The 21,118-nt window shown below is 39.9% G+C and overlaps 1 protein-coding gene across 4 annotated transcripts in view; it reads right to left on the bottom strand.

Moving 5' to 3' along the window:
* Window positions 1-657: 657 nt before the first annotated feature.
* The window catches only part of Map2k4 (mitogen-activated protein kinase kinase 4), an 87,195-nt gene continuing 66,734 nt past the window's right edge, over window positions 658-21,118 (bottom strand). For all 4 annotated transcript variants that reach the window (XM_021643350.2, XM_021643351.2, XM_021643352.2 and 1 more), the window contains 7 exons: window positions 16,195-16,314; window positions 13,903-13,954; window positions 11,663-11,790; window positions 9,064-9,141; window positions 6,428-6,576; window positions 4,159-4,204; window positions 658-3,115 (listed from right to left, as the gene is read on the bottom strand). In XM_021643350.2, the coding sequence (XP_021499025.1) occupies window positions 3,002-3,115; window positions 4,159-4,204; window positions 6,428-6,576; window positions 9,064-9,141; window positions 11,663-11,790; window positions 13,903-13,954; window positions 16,195-16,314 (687 nt within the window). In that variant the 3' untranslated portion in view covers window positions 658-3,001. The remainder of the gene's footprint in view (window positions 3,116-4,158; window positions 4,205-6,427; window positions 6,577-9,063; window positions 9,142-11,662; window positions 11,791-13,902; window positions 13,955-16,194; window positions 16,315-21,118) is intronic.

Genomic DNA, 21,118 nt, shown 5'->3' with positions numbered 1-21,118 from the left:
TCTGTCCCTCCTGCCACCCTGGGCAGGGATGTAAAACTCTGAGATACTGTTTCCCTCAGTAGTCGACACTTAGCTGAGGGGCAGACACAGGACACCGGACATGGTGCTGAACTATATGATCAGGTAGGCATTGACTGCTGTGAAAACAGAGCAGAAAAATTCAGCGCTGGCTACTTCCTGCCATTTCCAGGCACCTGTGGCTTTTTGGTCACTTCCATTGCCTCACTCCAATAGGCTCCCTAGGCATGACCCCTATAGCTCTTTTCTCAGGTAGCAGTAAGAGAGCACAACTAACCTCTCACCTGGGTGTCTCAGCATCAGGAGCCTGGCTGGCAACTCAGGGGTTCTAAGGTCACACCTATCAACCCTGATACAGGTAGATCCTCACCTGCTTCCTGCAGCATCCATAGCAAGGTCGTTCGGGACACCCAACCAAGTACAAGCTCAAAAAGACTGCACCACAGCAGCTGAGAGCAAAAGCAAGCTGTGCCACACTGTGGTCAGGGAACAAGCAGAGAAAGAGGAGGAAAAAGAAAGATCTAGAAACTTCTGAAAGAAGGTAACGCTTCTGTAAATGAAATGCACAGATAATTTAATGTCGTTTTTCTGGACTTTCTTTCTCAGGGTATGACTGCAGAAAATCAAATTACAAGGCCATCGTCACAACCTAGATTTATTACAACTGACCTGCAGGCAAAGGGTAGACGATTCCATAAACGTGTGTGCTCCATGGCTATGTCTTAAATAGAGGAGGGACTCAAACAAGAATACAGGGTAAAATATTCCAAAGCTCCAAGAAGCACTTATGTTACTGAGCTACATTTTTACAGACAAATAAGGCAATATCCCTGCACATCAGCTTTTTGATAATTTTTATATACTTTCATATGGTACAAGAGAAAAATAACCAGAGCTCACAATGTACAGTTCTTACACTATTTTCACAGTTTGTGAACACTATACACCCTTTTGTTTTAATAAAGATACATTGTAATAAATTCCTTGCCCTTAAGTTTATAGTTTATAATAATCTATGATTAATACACTAAAATTGCCTTTTTATGTGGTCACCCACGCAGAAAGTGAGATAGCTCCTGGACAGTCAGAATTGCTTTGATCTCCATTTGCATAATGGCGGAGTGAGGCTATACTGAGCCAGACAGGAAGGTGACAGCAGAGAAACAAATTTCTCTTCAGTCCTGGGAGCAATGGAGGACGATGGCTTGGTGCAGCTTAAGGAAGACATACAGTAATGCCTCCTTGTGGAACACAGAGAATCTAAGGATCAGGGGGCCCGGGGTAGAATGGGGGAATTAGGCAAGTGGACCAAGAGATAAATCATTTTTAAATTCTGCAATGAATAGGGATGTAACTTTGAACAGCACCATTCTCCCGTTGTTGTTTGACAGTGTATGAGTGCCACGCTGGGAGACACAGCAGTGCCCACCAGGTTAGCTCCGTAAGGGCATCACCTGCACGGCAGACTATCTACCAGTGCTGCTTGACTGCTGTGCAGAGCCTGATGCTCAGTGCCTGGCTAACGGGTAAGTGATGATGTGCAGCACAGGAGGTGAAGTGGCTTCTTTTCATTTTGTCATGGGGGGGGGGGACGGTCACAGAGGTGGGTGAAACTCCACTTCCAAGGGAGATAATGAATTGGGGGAGGGCCCAGTAAGTGCCACGCCTATCTGAAAGGCTACTGTTTCAGATCTTCATTCTGCTCAAATGTACCTCTCCAACAGACTGCCTCGTGCTCACCTACAACTTCAACTGGGCCCGGTCGTCTCAGCTTTTTGAACATCAGAGCACTGGAGAGATTCAGGGCTACAAATCCATGGTAAGTAGCATCCCTGATAATCTTAGGGTTTCCAATGTGAAAACAAGGCAGAATACTGAATTGAGCAAAAGTCAAGTGATTTCAACAAATTGAGGGGAGAGGAACAAGTTAGAAACTGAAGACCTGGCCCATGATGGCAAGAAGCAAAGAATTGTGATTTGGTGTTTTGCTGCCTACAGGAAATCTTCATCTAATCATCAAGGCACATTGCTACTAGCTACTTCTCCCTGTTAGTGAGTTATGATGGCTCAAGTACCAGGCTTGGGGCCATGGGGAAATCTATAGCTGCTATAAGCTGTTCTGGAGAAGACACCAGAATCAAAAACATCTGTAAACTTTGCCCTCAGTACTGTTTCCTTCGTTCAGTCCTGGCGGTTGGTGGCAGGTAGAGCATCAAGTTGGCAGCACCCTTCTATGACAAGTGGCAGACTCCTGTGTCTTCCTAGTGATGAGCAGGGCTGGAAAAGGACAAAGAACACATTCTGTCCCGTCTCAGTGTTTTAATGTTCACCTTTCTGAGCGCAACATGGTTTTTGGTAAAGATAGATTCATTCTAATTTAACATGATATTTTGAACAGGAAAGTTGGCTGAGCACATCGATCCCCAAACATCGACTGTGACTGTAAAGCAACAGAATATCAGATCAGTAAATCTATTGCACTTAGTGAAAAAAGGAAATCCCTCCTTTGTCTCCCAGCTCCAGAAGGCAATATGTTTCACTGGCTGTGCAAGCTCTTCTCACTCAAGCCCAGGTCTCTATGTTCTGACATAGTACATCCATCACTGTGTTCTTCCAGGCTTTGGAAGTCTCACAAAACACCATTCCAGTAGCTGCGTCTCCAGGTTTGAGTCTAGAAATGAATTTAAAGTGTGATCTAATCACAGTCAACAACTTGATCGTACTGACTTCCACACGTCATGAATATGTTCATCACAAAAGAGCAGGATGAGGTCTCTCTGACCAGCACTAACACTGTGATCAGTCAGGTATTACAGGGATGCACATTCTAGGTGACAGAAGTATACAGACATGATGGAAACGAACACCAATCTTATTGCACATGGTGTTTGGGCGAGCAATAAAAACACTGTGGTACAGGATGAAAACTCTATGTCTTGCTTCCTCTCAGCCCTTTTTTCTAGAGTCTGATGTAGCAGCGGTATCAGTCGACATACATGGGAGAGCTGGGAGTAGCTGGCATCTGATCCAGGATTTTACAAACATAGCATGCGACCTCGACGGTACGTTCTTCATACATCAGAATAAAGGGATGTTTCTGCAAGAAAATTGAACAGAGACAAAAACAGTTGGATCACAGCCCTAACTCAATCTTTCTCAATTTCTATACAACACAGCACTACAAGCTTCCAACTGCACACAGCTTCAAGTATGCCACAGGAAAGGCATTTATCACCTGTACATTTTGGTGGATGTGGACGCCCCAAGTATGAGAAACTAGGTTACCATCTAGAGGTTCCACCCTGGCAGTGAGGTCTCAAAACTTATCTGTGTACAGAAGTATTTGCTGAGGAAGAAAGCAGAGCTATTTGTTTCTCAGCATAAAGTTATACCACCTGAGAGGCAAGAACTACAGGAGTCTTAGTCCAGCCTCTTATGACACCAGAGGAAATCCCAAGCCTCCACTTCCCCCATTGGTAGGTCAAGAATCTTTCAAAGAAGTTTTCAGTTTCAAACCTTCTGATTTCTACTCAAAAAAGGGCCAAGAGAGACATTCCCTGTGTTCTCTAGAGATCCATAGCCTGGGATCTGCTTCAGTAGGCCCTCTTTTTGTTCTCTGTCACTATAAACAAGTTTTCCTACAATTTTTCTGGTTATATCACCTGGGTATCTTTATAGTCATTATTGGGTTGATCACAAGTTTCGCTTAACAGCCTTGGAAAGCCCTAAATGTGATAAGCAATCTAATGTTTTCTTAAAACATTCCCACATCACTGGACCACAGATATTACCTTCTTCCCTGCTCGGAGGAAAGCCACACAAAGGAGACTGCTTATCATGAGATGAATGACAACTTCTCAAAGAAATGTGAATTGGCAGAGTGACGTGGATTAGCAGAGGGAGAGTAAGCATTAATGAATAAAATTTCCACTAACTTTGTCCTACAGGGGAATTACCGATACTTCTATGTAGTGGAATGCTTTAGGAGAATTTTCTAACATTTTAAGACCAAATTCTTTTTTATGGGAAATGAGCTAGGAAATTAGACAGAAAAGTGTAATCATCAGTTTCCTCTGATTAAACACTTTCCGAGGCCAAGCCTCTCTATGGAGGTGAACTGGCTGCAGGGTCCATACTCACCAGAAGTTCTTTATACTTTGGCCTTTTGGATTCGTCCTTCGTAAGGCTAAAATAACATAAAAGTAACAGCATTAACACGAGGTCACAATGATCTAATTGTTTTGCTTTTTACAAATGAAAGCAGGACCTAGTCAAGGTCATCTTTGGCTATATAGAAAGTTCAAGGCTAGCATGGGTTACATAAGGCTTTAAACAAAGATCTTTGGCATACTAAAAAACAAAAACCACAAGACACTTATAGTCACCACTGCTACCTATTTTAGCACAGAAAGAAACAAGGATAAAATGTAACAGTACTATACATACATATATAAAATAAAACCATGGAGGAGATCCAGGGATCAAGACTGCAGAGGGGATGAAATGGCTCAGTGATTAAAAGCACTGCCCTAGGAGAATGCTGCCTTAAATTCAGGTCCTAGAACCCAAGGGAAAAGCTGCATGCAGTAGCTCACACATGTACGACCTACAGTCCAAAGATACGGAAGACGAAGGCAGGAGAATCACCAAAAGCTTGTGTACCAGTTAGCCTGGAGTACACAGCACAGTGGCAGAAACAAGAGACCCTGCCTCACAAAACAAGGTAAAAGGTGAGAATGAAGTCCCAAAAGTTGTTCTGTGACCTTCACATGCATGCTGTGTCACCCATGTGGCTGTACACAACACCTACAAATAAACATTTTAAAAAAGAGTCTGAGATATATGTTAGATTCTTTTAAGCAATTATTTCATTAAATTGGAATATACAGAATGGCCAAGTTTATGGAACTATTCAACTGCATATGATAAGTGAAAATCAGTAAACAACACACTGTTTTCAGTGAGGAGAGGGAACCAGCCAATTGTTACCCACAAGCTTTTTTTCTACTTGGTTCTCAAGTCATTTATTCCCTTTCTGAAAAATCACAACCGGAAAAATTTGGTCAGAAAAGATAAAAGAGACTTGAAAACATCTGTCAACAAACACTTTCTCATATGCAAAAAGAGGACAATGTTAGACCCTTCAATAATAATCTTATAAAACCCAGAGAGAGCCAGGAGAGGTAGTGCACACCTCTAATCCCAGCACTCAGGGAGGCAGAAAGTAGGCGGTTCTCTGTGAGTTCAAGGTCAGCCTGGTCTACAAAGTGAGTTCAAGATAGCCAAGGCTATACAGAGAAACCCTGCCTTGCAAAACCAAAATAAATAAATAGAGAAATAAATAAAAACCCAGACAGAGTACAGAGAGATGGCATTCCTATAGGAACAAAAGCACGCTCAAGAATAAATAAAGTATCTTTAAATCATGTTGACTAAAATGAGCAATTATCGAGACTGTTTCCACGCTAACCTAAAAAGGCTTCTTAAAACAGAGTGTAACAGTACCAGCAGCTGTAGATATTTATTCTTTGCTTGTGATCTGCATGTATGTATGTACGCATGCGCACACGCATGTGGGTACATGTGCATGTCTACCTATCTGCGGAGGGCAGAGGCTGACAGTTTCCCTCAGTCCTTCTCCATCTCGTTTGGTAAGGAGAGGCCTCCCTCTGAACCCAGAGCTCACTGCTTCCGTAGTCTAGTCAGTCAGTTTGCCCTGTCTCCACGTTAAAGTACTGGCATTACAAAGCAGGTCACCTCGCCCACCTGGTTCTTAATGGGTTCTGGGGATTAGATGTAGTCTTCATATCTGCACAGCAACTGCTTCATTCACTGAGGCATCTCCCCAGTCCCACATACACTATTCTTAGATGCCATGTACATGTAAGAAGAACTGTTAAAGCAGACAAGAACAGGCATGGAGTTCCTGCCCTCTTTGGAATGGGATTACAGAAAACCAATATATTCATTTCAGCATAAGAATGTACGCTTTGGGCCTGACTACCTCACATGCCCATACCCTACACCCAGCTATGCTCTAGGTTTTACTGGGGCGGAGATTTTTCTGTTCAGTTACTAAACAGTAAAAGCATCCAGGTGATGCTGGTACAACCTCATCATCGTAAGATCACCAGTGTAACGAAGACATTTAACCTGGTAACTTGTACCAAGGATGGGTGATCTGGAGACAGCTGTTTCTCCATCACTCACAGCTGCTTTTCACCAATACCTATAGTAAAATAAGAGGGTGACGCCTCTTCAGGCTGGCTGGAACTTCTATACAGCAGTGACTCATAGTCCTAGCTAGGGGTAATATAACAAAGGGCCTCTTTCTCTATGTAAAGTATGTGTGTAATTGTGATTAAGTTGCCAGACTGTTCTCCCCACTTGTGTAAATACAGTTACTTACCACAAGTTGACAAAGTTGATGAAACTGGGGGAGAATTCCCTTTCTTCAGAGTTACTCAGCTGTGGAGGGTCTCCTTTCACCACTTGTGTTAGCTGATCAAATACACTATTCCACTTTGGATAAGGAAATCGGCCTGTGGCCAACTCATACTACAGAGAAACGGAAAAAGACACCAGGCATGATTTACTACTCCCTGCTGGAAGAGTGATGTCAATCCAAACATCCAGCAGAATTCTTTTAAAGCCCTCCCTCAAACTCTGTCACGCTAGGGAGGAATCTTTAGACCATGAGGCTTAGTGGAGACATAACATAGGAGTGTGCCTTGGACTATGGGTGAATGTCAAATCTTGGATCTAGGGTCACCTACACCTCCATAAAGCAGGACCAGCCCTTTGTATGAAAGGGTCTGGAAGGTTCAGCCCAGAACTTCCACAGAAAACATTTTCATACTCTGTAGTTGCCTGCATAGGAGTTCTCAGTCCAATACAGTGGCCAGATTCCTTTATAAAGTAAAAAGAATATTGAATGAATGAAAATTCATTCATTAAAACCCATTCATTAAACTGATTCCAGAGGAAAGGGTATACAAATCCTGTAGCTACTTCAACCACACCCAGGCTTTACAATTACTGAAGAAATCAAGTCAGGCTTACAGATCCAATAAAGGGCTCACAACAGTATCAGGAAAGCATACAGTATCATGAACAAATCTCAACAGTATCATAGCCCAAAATATTGGAAAAAAGCCAGTGTCTCTAACACTGGCCTGGCTCTAATCTGAAACTCAATGAAAACCAAGGAACTATACTTTTCCCAAGACATGAAACTAGTTTACCCCATGGTGTCATAAGCCCACTGTGCATGCTTTGACAGAACGCTGACCAATGAGAATGAGGCTCCAAACTGGTACAGGGGGAGGAGAGGAACATAGCTTTGGCTGAAGTTTCTTTTCAGTAAAACTGAAAATGCTTTGAAAGGGTAAACCTTACCCATTAGGAATACTCTCACTAGGCTCACTCTAGAGGACAGGTTGGAATAAGAAGGAAAAGTCTGCATTATACAGTAAAGAAGTACTTACTTTAAGACTATCCTATGAAAATCAGCAAGGAAACAATCCTAAGTACTGAAATACTTTGCTAAAGCAGCTTAAAGGGACTTGTGTAAATGCAGTGTTTCTATGTTAAAACAGTGCACAGGTTTGGGGGTGTGATCTGGTGATAGAACTCTCACCTACTATGCCTAAAAAGCCTTGGTAGAATAGCCACCCTTCCTCCCCTACAAAACAAAACAAAACAAAACAACTTTTATTAAACAAAATTTCTCTTTAGTACAGAAGCACATACTTGTTCTAGCTGTGTGTACAGAGATGCACACGGGTTTGTTTGCATGCTTTGTACATGCAGGTACACATGGACACATTTGTGTATGTACATGAGCATATAGGTATGTAGAGGCTACAGGAAAACTCTGAATATTGCTCCTCAGGCATCATCCATGTGTTTCATTTTGTATTAGTTTTGAGACAGGGTCTCTCTCTGAGCAAGAATTCACCAAGGAGGTTACAGGCTGGCCACTAGCAAACCACAAGGATGCGCCGGTCTCTGCCTTCCCAACAGTGGCATTACAAATGCAGGTCATTATACCTGGCTTTCTTATTTTTTACTTTTTATTTTTGCTTTTTAAGCATAATAACAGGGAGGTATTTCTGTATGCTTTACATGCAAACAAGCATCTAAGTGGATCGATCAATATATAGTCTGTGAACTGGTTTTACAATGAGAAAAACAGAAGGTAGCTGCAGACCTGAAGAAGCAAACTGTTAGCCTCCCAATAAGAGAATCAATCCATTAGTCTGTCAACAATTCTCACCAAAACTAAGAGGGACATCTGATTCTGATGAAAAAATTCAAGCTTGGTAAGCTACAAAACGCTCATTGCTCTAAAATATGAAGTAAGGAATCTTGGTTCATACTGAAAATGGGACAAAAATGTAAGAAAAGGAGTTTCACACTGTCTACCTTACAGAAGCCCTGTGGGATAGAAACTTCACAGATAATGTAGAAGAAGCTGCAGAAGCTATTCAAAACCAAAACCAAACAACAATCTTAGCACGGTCTGTAACAACAGTAAACATAAGAAAACACACTTTGGAGAAAAGGAAATGGGTATGTAAGTACGTATTGCTTATACTATGTCCCCTCAAGATTCTGGGAAGCCACGCCCCAACGTGATGACTTTGGGAAGCAGAGCTGGGGAAGTTACTAGGTCATCAGAGCGCCTCACACATAGGATTGTGCACTCAGGAGACAGGCCTTCGACAGCCAGGTCCCTCACCCCCTTGGCCATTTGAAAACAAAAAGACAACATCTCACTATGTACAAGGAAGTCAAACACTTGATCTTGGACTTCTTAGACTCCAGAAGCACAAGAAATACCTTCCCAGTCTAATAAGATAACTTACAGGATTTTGCTAAAGCACTCCAAACAAAGGCAGATTCATTTAGAACGAAACCAAAACTTCAATATGGACTCTAGGTAAGCATGAAGTATTTCTGTTTGCTTGTTACAAAGCACAAAAATCTCTTAATCTCTTACTGTTACATTACTATGACAATGTTGAGCCAACAAAAACATACCAATGTGATCCCCAAACTCCAGACATCAGAGCGGACATCATACCCTTGTCTTGACGCACTTGGGTCTATTCTTTCAGGCTGGAATACAAAGAGATGTCAATTCATTAATTATGTGGACCATAAAGAAACAGGCAATGGAAGCAGTAGCTGGGGAGGAGACAAAAATCTCAGCATTGTTCTGGAAGAATTCATGCCCACAGCCAAATGGGGGGTAACAGGGAGATATCATATATTAGAAACACCCAATAAAAACTCTGACATCAATGGCTAAGTCAGAGGGACTGCGCTACCTAGTCTTATATCAACTTGACACAAGCTAGAGTCATTAGAGAAAAGGGAGCCTCAGTAGAAAAAAAATGCCTCCATAAGATCCAGCTGTAGGGTATTTTCTTAATTAGTGATTGATGGGGAAGGACCCAGCCCACTGAGGATGGCTCCATCCCTGGGCTGTTGGTCCTGGGTTCTCTAAGAAAGCAGACTGAGAAAGTCATGAGGAGCACGTCAGTTAAGCATTGTACCGCCATGGCTTTGCAGCAGCTCCTGCCTCCTGGTTCCTGACGTGCTGGAGTTCCTGTCCTGACTTCCTTCGTTATGTGGAAGTGAATAAACCCTTTCCTCCCCACCCTGCTTTTGGTCATGGTGTTTCGCCATAAGAATAGCAACCCCATCTAACACAAGGAGTACATTATTCTGAATTTCTCCCCTAAATACTCACAGCACTGGCAAAGCTAAAGTTGAGAATGGCCAGAGGAGGAAAAGTAAATATGGCCAAAAAAAATTATTATAAGGTCTTATTACAGCAAATGGTGGTAAACGGGAAGGAACAGGAGGAAGACAACAGCAACTTTTTGATTTTCCCAGCTTTTGCCTAATGGGAACAATAATCACAAGGTACTTGAGACAAAAAACTAAAGCGGGAACTGTCATCACTGTACTATCCCACCCTTTAATTCTTTTCAATAATTCTTCTCAATGCTTTGAATATCTCATTACTTGTTTACCTTTAAAGATACATGCCTACATTCATTTTAGCCAAATTAAAGCCCAATAGTTTAATATATATCTTGTCTTACAAATTGCAAAGCAAGGAAACAAACAATTTTAGTGATTTCAATGAAGAGAATATTTTCAATTTCCTTGAAAGTAGGTACTATTTTTAAAAAGTGTGTCATAGATGCAGAAGAAGAGCAAGAGATTTTGTCAATGGCACAGAGTTAACAATGGGGTTGTTCTTGGAGGGTGATTGCATCTGCCACTAAAAGAAACATCGAAAAGTGTAACAGTTTACTATACTACTAATATGGAGATGTATGCATTTTAAATTGAAAATAAGTACTGAACTGCACTAATATTCACTGAAAGCTATTTACATTTTGATATAAATACAATTATATTACTGAAAACAATACATAGTATGTAAAAACACTGACTATTCAACCACAGGAGAAAAAAACAACATCACTAATCTTCACTAGTACAGGCCTGGTGTTCTATAATAGCATGGCCTAGTGCTTTGTATTTGATTGTTAATTTGCTCTCCAAGGTCTGCTTGCTGTCCTTTACGAACAGGCTATCACATACCCCAAATGTTGCTATGTAACCTTGCCTCCAAATAATCCCTGTTTAACCAATAAAATTCATGAGCACACCTGAGCATTTCTGCTCAGGGCAGAAATGAGGTAGGCATGGCCAAGGTCCTGGGAGGGAAGGACAAAATGATCACAGGAAGGAGAGGGACAGGTACAAGAGGAGAAGAATGAAGCCATGACCCCAATAATGATGATGATTTAAACAGTCTACAGACTGACAGAAAAGGTTCAATAAACAATGACAGAACTTATATCACTTAAAGGAGCATGCTGGTCTCTAAAGGTTCAAGGACAATTAAAGGAAGAAGCTGGAATCCAGAGGAAAAAAATCTAAAATATAGGCATCAAACACCAATCAAATGCAGTTCAAATCTGGGTTGTGGGCTAGGCCATGCAAATACACTGGGGTAAGGCAAATAGGGAAGCTCTGAAAGGACAGTGTCCACCTGTCTTCCTGGGGGGGAAAAATGCTTCCTGCTAAGTGCCTATGGTCTCTAGCTTTGCATTTATCATTCCTGAACTGAGAAACCACAATTAGATCACACTTTCAGACTCTATAAGACACACTGCATTCTGCCAGGATTCTTCCTGTATTCTTCCTGTACCAAGTTACTCTTCTGTGGCTTGTAATAGCATCCTTCAACAGCCTAGGACATACATCTCTCAGCTGATTACTGATTATTATGGCCAAGAAAGTACAAGAGATATAAGGAACAAAAAGACCCTGACAAATTACACCTGGCTGATCAGCTGAAGTGAATATAATGCAATCAGGAGAAAACATAAATGCTCAGCGCCAAATGAGAAGATGAACATGTACACAGGAGTGCACTGAAATACTTTAGCAACATTCTACAAGTTAAAACTTGAGCTTGGAAATGCTGGAAGAAAGTGACAGATTCTAGGACAGTGAAGCTGCATGGCTGAAGCAGATCCCTTGTACCCAGCAGCAAAGGGCACAGGCGCTCTACGCAACGACTGCCAAATGTGAGACTTGGCTGTACACTTACTGCCATATACGGCCTACATCCAGCATCTCTTGTCTTGGCAATGGAATCCACAAGCTGTCCACTGATGCCAAAATCACAGAGCTTAATATTTCCACTTCTGTCTAGAAGAATATTGGAAGGTTTGATATCTGCAAGAGACACATGCCATTCAGTATACAACTGATCAATCAAGTGACTCTAAAGTATGATAATCAAAAATACTAAAATTTTTGAATCCTTAAATTCAGATATATAAGAAATAAACTTTCACTTAGCACATGCGATCATTATTCATGTTTTAAACACACATCAATACCTAAAGCCAAAGAGGGTGCTTCAAACCTATAATCCCAGCAGTTGTGACACTATGCAGGCTCAAGAGTTTGAGGATAACCTTGGCTACAGAGTAAGACCCTGTCTATAAAAACTAAAAAGAGACTAGAACTGTAATATAACGGTCAAATTCCATCATACAATTTAACAAGCCAAAAGAATTCTCTTACATGTTTACACCAATAGAACACAAACAAAATCGTGGTTTTCAGCAGTCAGGATGTGGAATGGACTTTATCAGATAATGCACTAAGCTAGTTTTCAAAAGAAGTCAACAATTACACAACTAACTATAAAGTACACCAGTTATAAACCTACAACTGTAATTTTGTTAATTACAGCTTTAACTTATGAAAACATTATTTTAAAGGAAAAAATTATTCTCAAAAAATGTAAGCAATTATTTAAGAGATTTCTTTTAAAGATTTATTTTTATTTGCGTATGTTTGTGTGTGTGTCTAAGTGTAGGCCAAGTAGGTAAGGAGACATTTGGTGAGAAGAAAACATCAAGATTCCATGAGCTGGACTTACAGGAACTTGTAAGCAACCCAGTGCGGGAACTGAACTCATGTCCTCTGGAGAGCAGCAAGCACTTTTAACTAATGAGTCAATGCTCAGCCTGACAGAGTCTTTTGACTTGAAATGCTTTCTCTAGCTTCTCCCAACTAACTTTCCCTTGGATTCATTTCTACAACTTTCAGAATATTTGTACCTTTGCTCAGCATGCAGAGAGCCAAAGCTCTTCCTCGCTGATAATCACTACTAATGTGCCAATAAGCTGACTATCAATTTTTCCCCATATACTCTCCAATTATCTATTTCTATCACAATCCTTCCATCTATTTCACTGTCAGCATCATGGAAAATAATAACTGAGATACAGAAAACATCTATATATAACTCAAAAAGTCTAAAAAAAAATACCAACCATAATAGACCCAGAAAAATAATCTCTCAAAACCACCCATTCCTAATCCCTCCATCCTTTCTAGTGGGGCCTGCATCTTGTTAAAAGCCTCTACCCACATCTCCAAAACATGGCTCCTGATGGGTAAGTCTCATAGCTTCTTCGCAGCAGCTACTCATAAAGCACAGGACAATTCTAGTGAATGTGACATAGAAAACAACCATGTAAGAAAGCATGTCCCTGCTGTTCAAAAGGCCACACAGGAAGTGAGAGTCTTTTCTTTAAGACATAATTGGATCTAGAAGCAATACTGAGAGTTGAAGTGGTCATTAATGCTGTGACAATACTTTCAAAAGCAGGTCATGTTTTAGAGGAGTTCCAGTCTGTAATATGAACTTTAAATCTTTTGCATGCTGTAAGGTAAAGAAGAAATACTTCATTAAGAGAAATACCATGTCTTTTAAATGCTTGAGCGTATGGGCTGGGAGTGTGGCTAAGTGGTAGAAGACTTGTCCAGCATGCACAAGGACCTGGGTTCAATTCCCAGCAACAGAAAAAGCCAATGTCTTAAGATACTCTGTCCTCAGCTTCTCTGAATGTTCACAGGGTCACTGTGATACTTTGACTGTGTGCAGTTACCAACTGGACAATGAATGACTCATTTTTAGTCATTTATGGTTTCCTTTTGATTAACTTATTGGCAGGTTTTAACTGTACAAAAAGACTTTATTACTAATAGTAACTATTTGTAACTAAGATCAATAATTGTAGCAAAATGTACTTTTTATATCCAATTGTAGCAAAATGTACTAAATTAGATGGAAATTTATAGACTCCCAGAGAAGGGAAAGCTGAAGCTTCAGGGTATATAGTACTTGTAGGTTTTGTGTGTTTGTTTGGTTAGGTGAGTTTTTTGGTTTTTTGGCCACAAACACTAATATTTCATGAAAGTTTATATAGTGTTATAGTAGTTTTCACTTAAAAATATTTTAACCAATTAAAGAAAGTAATGCATACCCACCTCTGTGAATAATTTTCAAGTTTTCTTTTAAGTGGTTTAGTGCTTTCACAGTCTAGGGAGAAAAAGAAAAGGTGGGATAAAGATCTTGTGTTTTTAATAAAATAGTCCAACAACCTACAACAAGCAATAGCTTCCTCAGCCCTCTTCATGCTTTCTCCGTGTAACATTTCAAATGTTATTCTTATGTATTCTGAATGATGATGGTTATTTCACATCTGACTAGTTGCTTTTATATATTCCTCTCTAATGCTAAGAAAATAGTAACATGACTTTTATGTTAGGTAACTGTTGTACTGTTTTTGTACCTCAAACCTACACAATCATAAAAACAGTACAAGACAGCTCACGGCCCTGGTTCTATCACCATGGTGACGATTATTCTCCTAAGTCCCCAGTTCCTCACACTCATTCACTAAACCCCTCAAGTTCTGCACAGCTGGTATATCTGCTTAACCAGTAGCAATTTGTCTTGCCCTGGCTCTACTCATGATTAGAAATCATGTGCTTTTTTAGAAAGGGAAGGAACAGAGACTTGACACATAGGCCAACAAATTTGTTATTTAAAAGAAAAAAAGAAAGTTGAGTCGTTGTTGTCATCAAAGGAATTATACGAGGAATGTAGAAAATATCACCTTGTATTATCTCAGTAACTCTTCTTGTTTATTCACTGATTTACTAATTAGCATGAGATTTTACAGAAAGTAATTTTAAATGTTGTGCTTAGTATATAAGGTGATCACTGAGTCTGAAAACACAAATACACAAATACTGTTAATCATGCATATACTATATATTACAATACATGATAAAATATACAATTATTATCATGATAAAATATACAATTATTATCATGTATTGTATAAATATAAAATAATTTTATATTTGTATGCTGTAGTTAGGAGTGGGGTTATGAAATCAGGCTGTGAAGGTCTTAACCATCAACAACTTTAAACTGTGTAAATACCAAAGCAAATTAATATTTCCATGCTTTCAGATTTACCATCCATAAAAATGGAATATTACTTACCATAAACAAAAAGATTATGTCATAGAATCTTGGCTCAGCACAAATACAATTCAGTCACCATTAACTACTGTCACTACTCTACTCTGTAAAGTACTGCAGTACTAGTCTAGTATATCGGCCTACTATACTCCAACACTGTGAACAGTGGCAAGTTCCAAGACAATAATGGCTTGGTACACTGGACAGGGAGCTAAACTATCAATGTAAAATTTACATATTCATCTGAACTATGAGTAAGTATCTGTATTTTATGTAGTATTATATAAAAGAATTCATATCTCAAAAGTTAGCTAGCTCATAAAAGATTTAAATTCCAGCATTAATTTGGCAGTGATAAAATTTTAGCAAATTATCAACCTTAAAATAACTTACTAACTACAGTTTTATCAAAATTTTAAGTCTACTACTAGACACATCTCTTACAAAGGAAAGAGTTCAGAAATTATTTATATTTTTAAATCATTTTTATTTGCTCTTTAAATCACTAAGTTGGCAAGTGACAAAGAAACTAAATTTAAATTGGGGGAGGTGGCTTAAAGATATCAGAGTCACATGCAGCCACAATATGGCTTAGCTCATATACAACTAACTAGACAAGTACCTGGCTCGGAGTCTCAGGGGTTCTAAATATCTTATTAGTTTTGATTTATAAAAAATAAGTTGCCTTTTCCTTTGTAAAAATAAAAAAGCTGTACACACTTTTCAACTAAAAGAAGAGAGCAGAAAAGTAAGTGATCATAAATTTAGTTTCAAACCATAACACATTCAGAAGAGAACTCTTTCCCTTTTTGGTATTCTGGCAAAAGTGAATAGATCAAATTAATCATAATTCTAGCAATTAAAATTACAAGTCAACCTTTAAATGCTTTAGACTGAATAATCCTCACTCTCAATCCACAGTAAAACATACCTTGTCAAAAAGCTTCAATTAAGAGGCTTTAAAGAGACTTCTTCCACTTAGATTAAAGATAGTTAAAACAACAGGAGAAACAAATATAAAACAGCATTTCTAGCTTTACTTGAGTCAGTGTGTTACAGTTCTTTGAGATTTGAATGAGAACACCACTGTAGTATTCACAGACCATATCTGAAAAGTGTTCCTCAGACCCATCATGTTAGTTATGGCCGGAAGGGACTTGTTCTTGTATGCTACTACAGCTGCTTTTCTCAGGAAGGTAACAACAATCCAAAATCTCGTGCATTCACAAACACCAGCAGCGTCTCCACAGAGTTCCATGTCACCAGTGTGAGAGCCAAATACTTACTGCTAAAGTGATTTTGCCTAAGATCTCTTCCGGAATAACGTCATCTAACACACTATATACATATTTGTAAAACTTATCGAACGAGGTAGACATGAGCTCCATACAAATCCAACAGTCGCCCTGTGAAAACAACAGATATTTGTCACCACTAAAATCCTAATATTAAGCACAGATGTCATCTCCTCACTTAGGACAGAAACAGAATTAAGGAGGAAGACTGAACCTCTAACTGGTGATAATTTTTTTTCAAAACAGCATTTCTCTGTGCAACCTTAGCTGTCCTGGACTCACTTTCTAGACCAAGCTGACCTAGAACTCCCAGCAATCCCTGCCTCTGCCTAACAAGTGCTGGGATTACAGGCATGTGCCACTGTGCCCATCTCATGACGAATTTTTCATCATTAAGAACCTGAAAAGAATGTCCTTACCTAGGTTTAAACAGAACTATGTGGCCAAAGGCTATTTTACCTACTTTTTTTAAAAATTCATTTAAATAGATATATGCCTGTGTGAGAGTGAGTGCAGTACCCACAGATGCCAGGAGAGGGTGTCAAATCGCCTGGGAAATTGAACCTGGGTCCTCTGCAAGAGCAGCCAGTGCATTTAACCACTGAGCCATCTCTGCAGCCCCTATTTTACCCATTCTTAGCTTACACAGAAAACTTTTGTGCCTTGATAAAAATTTCAGTATTTGCCATAGCAAATCATAAAATCAGGAAATATATGGAAAACCATCCTTTCTCATTAACAAAAGAACTTATCTTGAGCAACTAATAAAACTAGAATAAATAAAATTAGAAAGCTTAAAAAAAAGTAAATTCTACCTTGTTCAGATATACCAGAAGCCTTCTTGGTGAGATGAGCCATATGATTCAGAATTCCTTTATTCTGTCTGTCCTATGCAGTGCTTACCACTGTCTAACACAGGACAACCACTTATTTGTTATGTTTGACTCCAGTAAATCAATACTGGCAACAGCTAAGGCTGTATATGAAAGCAATTTTATCCGAGACACAGAAAGAAAGCCCTGCTCTCCTGCAGTCACTATGATCTGATAACAGCGCAAATAGTGTTCTAGTGAGAAACAATTTGTATGCTTCCAACTGTTGTTTATCTGCATAGGTGATGGCACCCTGGAATGTCCTACCCCACCCCACCACTGATGCGAGTCATCATTTCATCCTGTGTCGTATGCTTCCTATAGTATCTAGTATACGCACCCTCACGCAGCCGTGTTTCAACAGTATCCACACAAGCTATAGATTAACTGCTACAGTTTAGCTGTGCTGCAATTCAAGTATCTCTAAAGTATTATAGTTGTTATAGCTTATGATTGGTAGAATTATGATTATCACTGTGCCAATATTCTGTTGAATTTTTTCACAGGTATATGTGCAAGAAAAAACAATATATAGAGTTTGGTAATATCAGACATCTTGAGCATCCACTGGATGTCTTGGGATGTACCTCCTGCAGGTACTGCAGTCATACTGACATTTAATAGACCACCCCCCCCGCAGTGGTTTGAATAGGTATGGCCCCCACAGCCTCATGAGTTTGAATGCTTGGCCTTGTTAGAGGAAGCGTTGTCACTGTGGAGGAGGGCTTTGAGGTCTTATATCTACCCAAACTACGTCCAGTGACACAGTCTCCTCCTTGCTTCCTGCAAATCAAGATGCAGAACTCTCAGATTCTCAGCACCATGTCTGCCTGTATACTGCAATGCTTCTCACCATGAGAATAATAGACTAAAGCCCTGAAACTATAAGCCAGCCCCAATTAAATGTTTTTCTTTATAAGTCGCCATGGTCATGGTGTCTCTTTACAATAAGACCTAACTAAAGCACATCCCATGACTAGGAATACATCTTTAATATCCCACTAACAAAAAAAAAAAAAAAAAAAAAAAAAACTAGAACGCTCTGAACAACTCAGAAAAGAGAATGGTGCACAACATTGAAGAGCATCTTAAATTCCATTTCGTGACATTACATTCCTTTCTTCTCAACCTTACCTTTCTTCAGTGTTCTCAGAGAGTAGCTCTCACAGAAAAATCAACACTCTCCACCAAAAACACACACTCAATACTATTTTAATCTAATGACACCTTCTCGGTAGACTCACTACAGCTTTCTGTTAGAGAAAACTTCAGTGTACTCAGGTCACCACCAGAAAGGAAGTGATCTTAAGGGTGGAGAGATTTCACGTGCTGAGAGCCTGGGAAGTGGACCACCTTCTGTTTGTAGAGGCCTAGGCCTCCTCCCTTCTTGGCTGAGAAATGAGACTGCCCCACCACCCTTGATGCACTGAAATAAGGTCAGGCGAGCCACCGCCAGTGCCCTCAGCCTGTTCCATGAAATAGAAAGGGAGAAAAAACACCAAACTCACACTCAAAGCTGCCATTACAATGACAGCAGACCCACATGTACACAGGTCATTTTCAATAAAATACTTTCAAACTGAATTTAAAAAAAACATAAATACCAAGCTGTTTCAGTCCAGTAATGTAAGGATTGCTTCACACATACACTTATATACACTAGTCACTTTTCTGCTGCTATTACAAAACACCATAACCAAAGCAACTCCTTGAAGCAATAGTCTACTTGGATTTAGGATTCTAGAGAGATAAGAGCCCATCATGGTGGGAAGGCATTGTGGCAAGTAGCAGCAGGAGCAGGAAACAGGGCGCTCACATCATCAAGCACAAGCATGAGGCAGAGAGTGAACTGGAAGCAGGGTGTGACTAGACACTTTCACAGGTTGTCCCCAGTGATTATGTTTTCCCATTTCTCATTCAATCCGCCTCATACAATAATGAAGCACATAAGTAAGACTCAAGGAAAAAGACTCCTGTGATCATCTCAATTGTTTGTGACAAAGTTTTTGACAAAATGCAACATTCCTTCAGGAGGAAAGCCCTGAAGAAACTAAGGTTGAAAGCAACATAGCTCAGCACAACATACGGCACATATGACAAACTTATAGCCCAAGTTATTCAGAATTAAGGGAAAATGATTGTATTTCGTCTAACATCAGAAAGGAAATAAGGGTGTCTACTCTCATTTGATGTGATGTTTAAAGTCTCAGCTAGAGCAAAGAGACAAGAGAAAGAAAGGAAGAAGCCAAATAATCCTTACTTACAGATGACAGGATTCCCCCTCAGCCATGGGCCAGAAAGGTTTCTCTGTGTACCACTGATTGTCCTCGACTCAATTTGTAGACCAGCCTGCCTTCAAGTGCTGGGATTAAAGGTGTGCACTATAACGCCTGGCTGACATGATCCCATTTTTAAAAGACCCTATAGAAAAGACTCTAGCAGAAAACTCTAGATGTGATAAACACAATAAGGCAGCTATGGTGGCTTAAATGAGAGTAGTCCCCATGGTCTCATATATTTGACTACTTGGTTCCTATATGGGAAGGATTAGGAGGCATGACCTTGTTGGAGGAGGTGTGTCACCAGGGGTGGCCTTTGAGGTTTCAAGAGCCCATGCTACTCCCAGTTATCGCTCTCTACCTGTTGTATGCTGACCAGGATGTAAGTTTTCACCCACTGCTCTAGCACCATGCCTATACCTTTGTACAGACTGTCATGCTCCCCATCATGGTGCTTATGAAATCTAATCCTCTGAAACTCTAAGGCACCCAAAACTGTCTTCTACAAGCTGCCTTGGTTGTGGTATCTTTTCACATTATCAGAAAGAAACTAAGACATAAACTGTGTTTTGTTGGGGGTGGGGGAAGTTGTGCCAGGGTTTTTCTATGAGGCCTTGGCCGTCCTGGAACTCACTCTGCTGGCCTTGAATTCACAGAGATCCACCTGCCTCTGCCTCCTAAGTGCTGAAATAAAGGCATGTACCACCAACTGCTCAGCCTCATAAACTATATTTTATATTCTACTACAAATATAAAAGTCAGTAGTCTTTCTATATACCAGCAACAAACTTGCCCAGAAAAAAAATGGGTAAAAACAAAACAAATCAAAAAACCTCATTCATCACAGTTTCAAAAAGTAAGTAATAAAACTCCTAAGAATAACCCTAACCAAAAGAACAAAAATTTAAAGTCTGGAAGGAAGAAACTGAAGAATATACTAGAATATAGAAAGACCTCTCAAGCCCATGGACTGGCAGAATATACACTGTGATAATTAGACATGCCTGACACAAAGCAACCTGCAGGATCAGCACAGGCCCCATTTTTTATATCACCTTGACACAAGCTAGAGAGTCATCACAGAGGAAGGAGCTTCAATTGAGAAAATGTTTCTATAATGATTGATGAAGGAGGGCCCAGCCCATTGTGGGTGGTGGTCCTGGGTTCTATAAGAAAGCAGGCTAAGCAAGCCACAGAAAGCACGCCCTCCTATCCCCACCCCATATAAGATATATATGTGTGTGTGTGTGTGTGTGTGTGTGTGTATGTTCTACATACCAAAGAAAACCATGAACAGAACAAAGAAACTACCTCTAGAATGGGGAAAGTCTTTGTTAGTGATATAACTGACAAGGAATTCATATATAGAATCTATAAGAACTTCAAAAACAAACAAAATAAATAACAAAATAAAACCCAATCAGCTAATCAATAAGTAAGCTAATGAAGAGGCAGTTCTCAAATGAAAAAATATAAATGGCCAAGAAACATCTGAAAAGGGTTTTTGAAATGCTTATCTACCAAAGAAATACAAATTAAAATGGCTTAGAGGTTACATCTCACCTTACCAAAATGGCTGTCATCCACAAAACAAATGCTGCTGGCAATGTAGAAAGCAAGTAATCCTTATAAACTGCTGATAGAAGTGTAAACTTGTACAGCCATTACGGAAATCAGTATGGCGGCCCCTCAAAAACACTAATAGTAGAATATCATATGATCAGTCACATCCATTCTTAGGTACATCAGCCTTCAGAGATGCCA

This window comes from Meriones unguiculatus, chromosome 11, assembly GCF_030254825.1.
Source record: "Meriones unguiculatus strain TT.TT164.6M chromosome 11, Bangor_MerUng_6.1, whole genome shotgun sequence".
Lineage (NCBI taxonomy): Eukaryota > Metazoa > Chordata > Mammalia > Rodentia > Muridae > Meriones > Meriones unguiculatus.
Note: the sequence above shows the minus strand (reverse complement) of the source record. Positions and strands in the feature narration are given on the sequence as shown.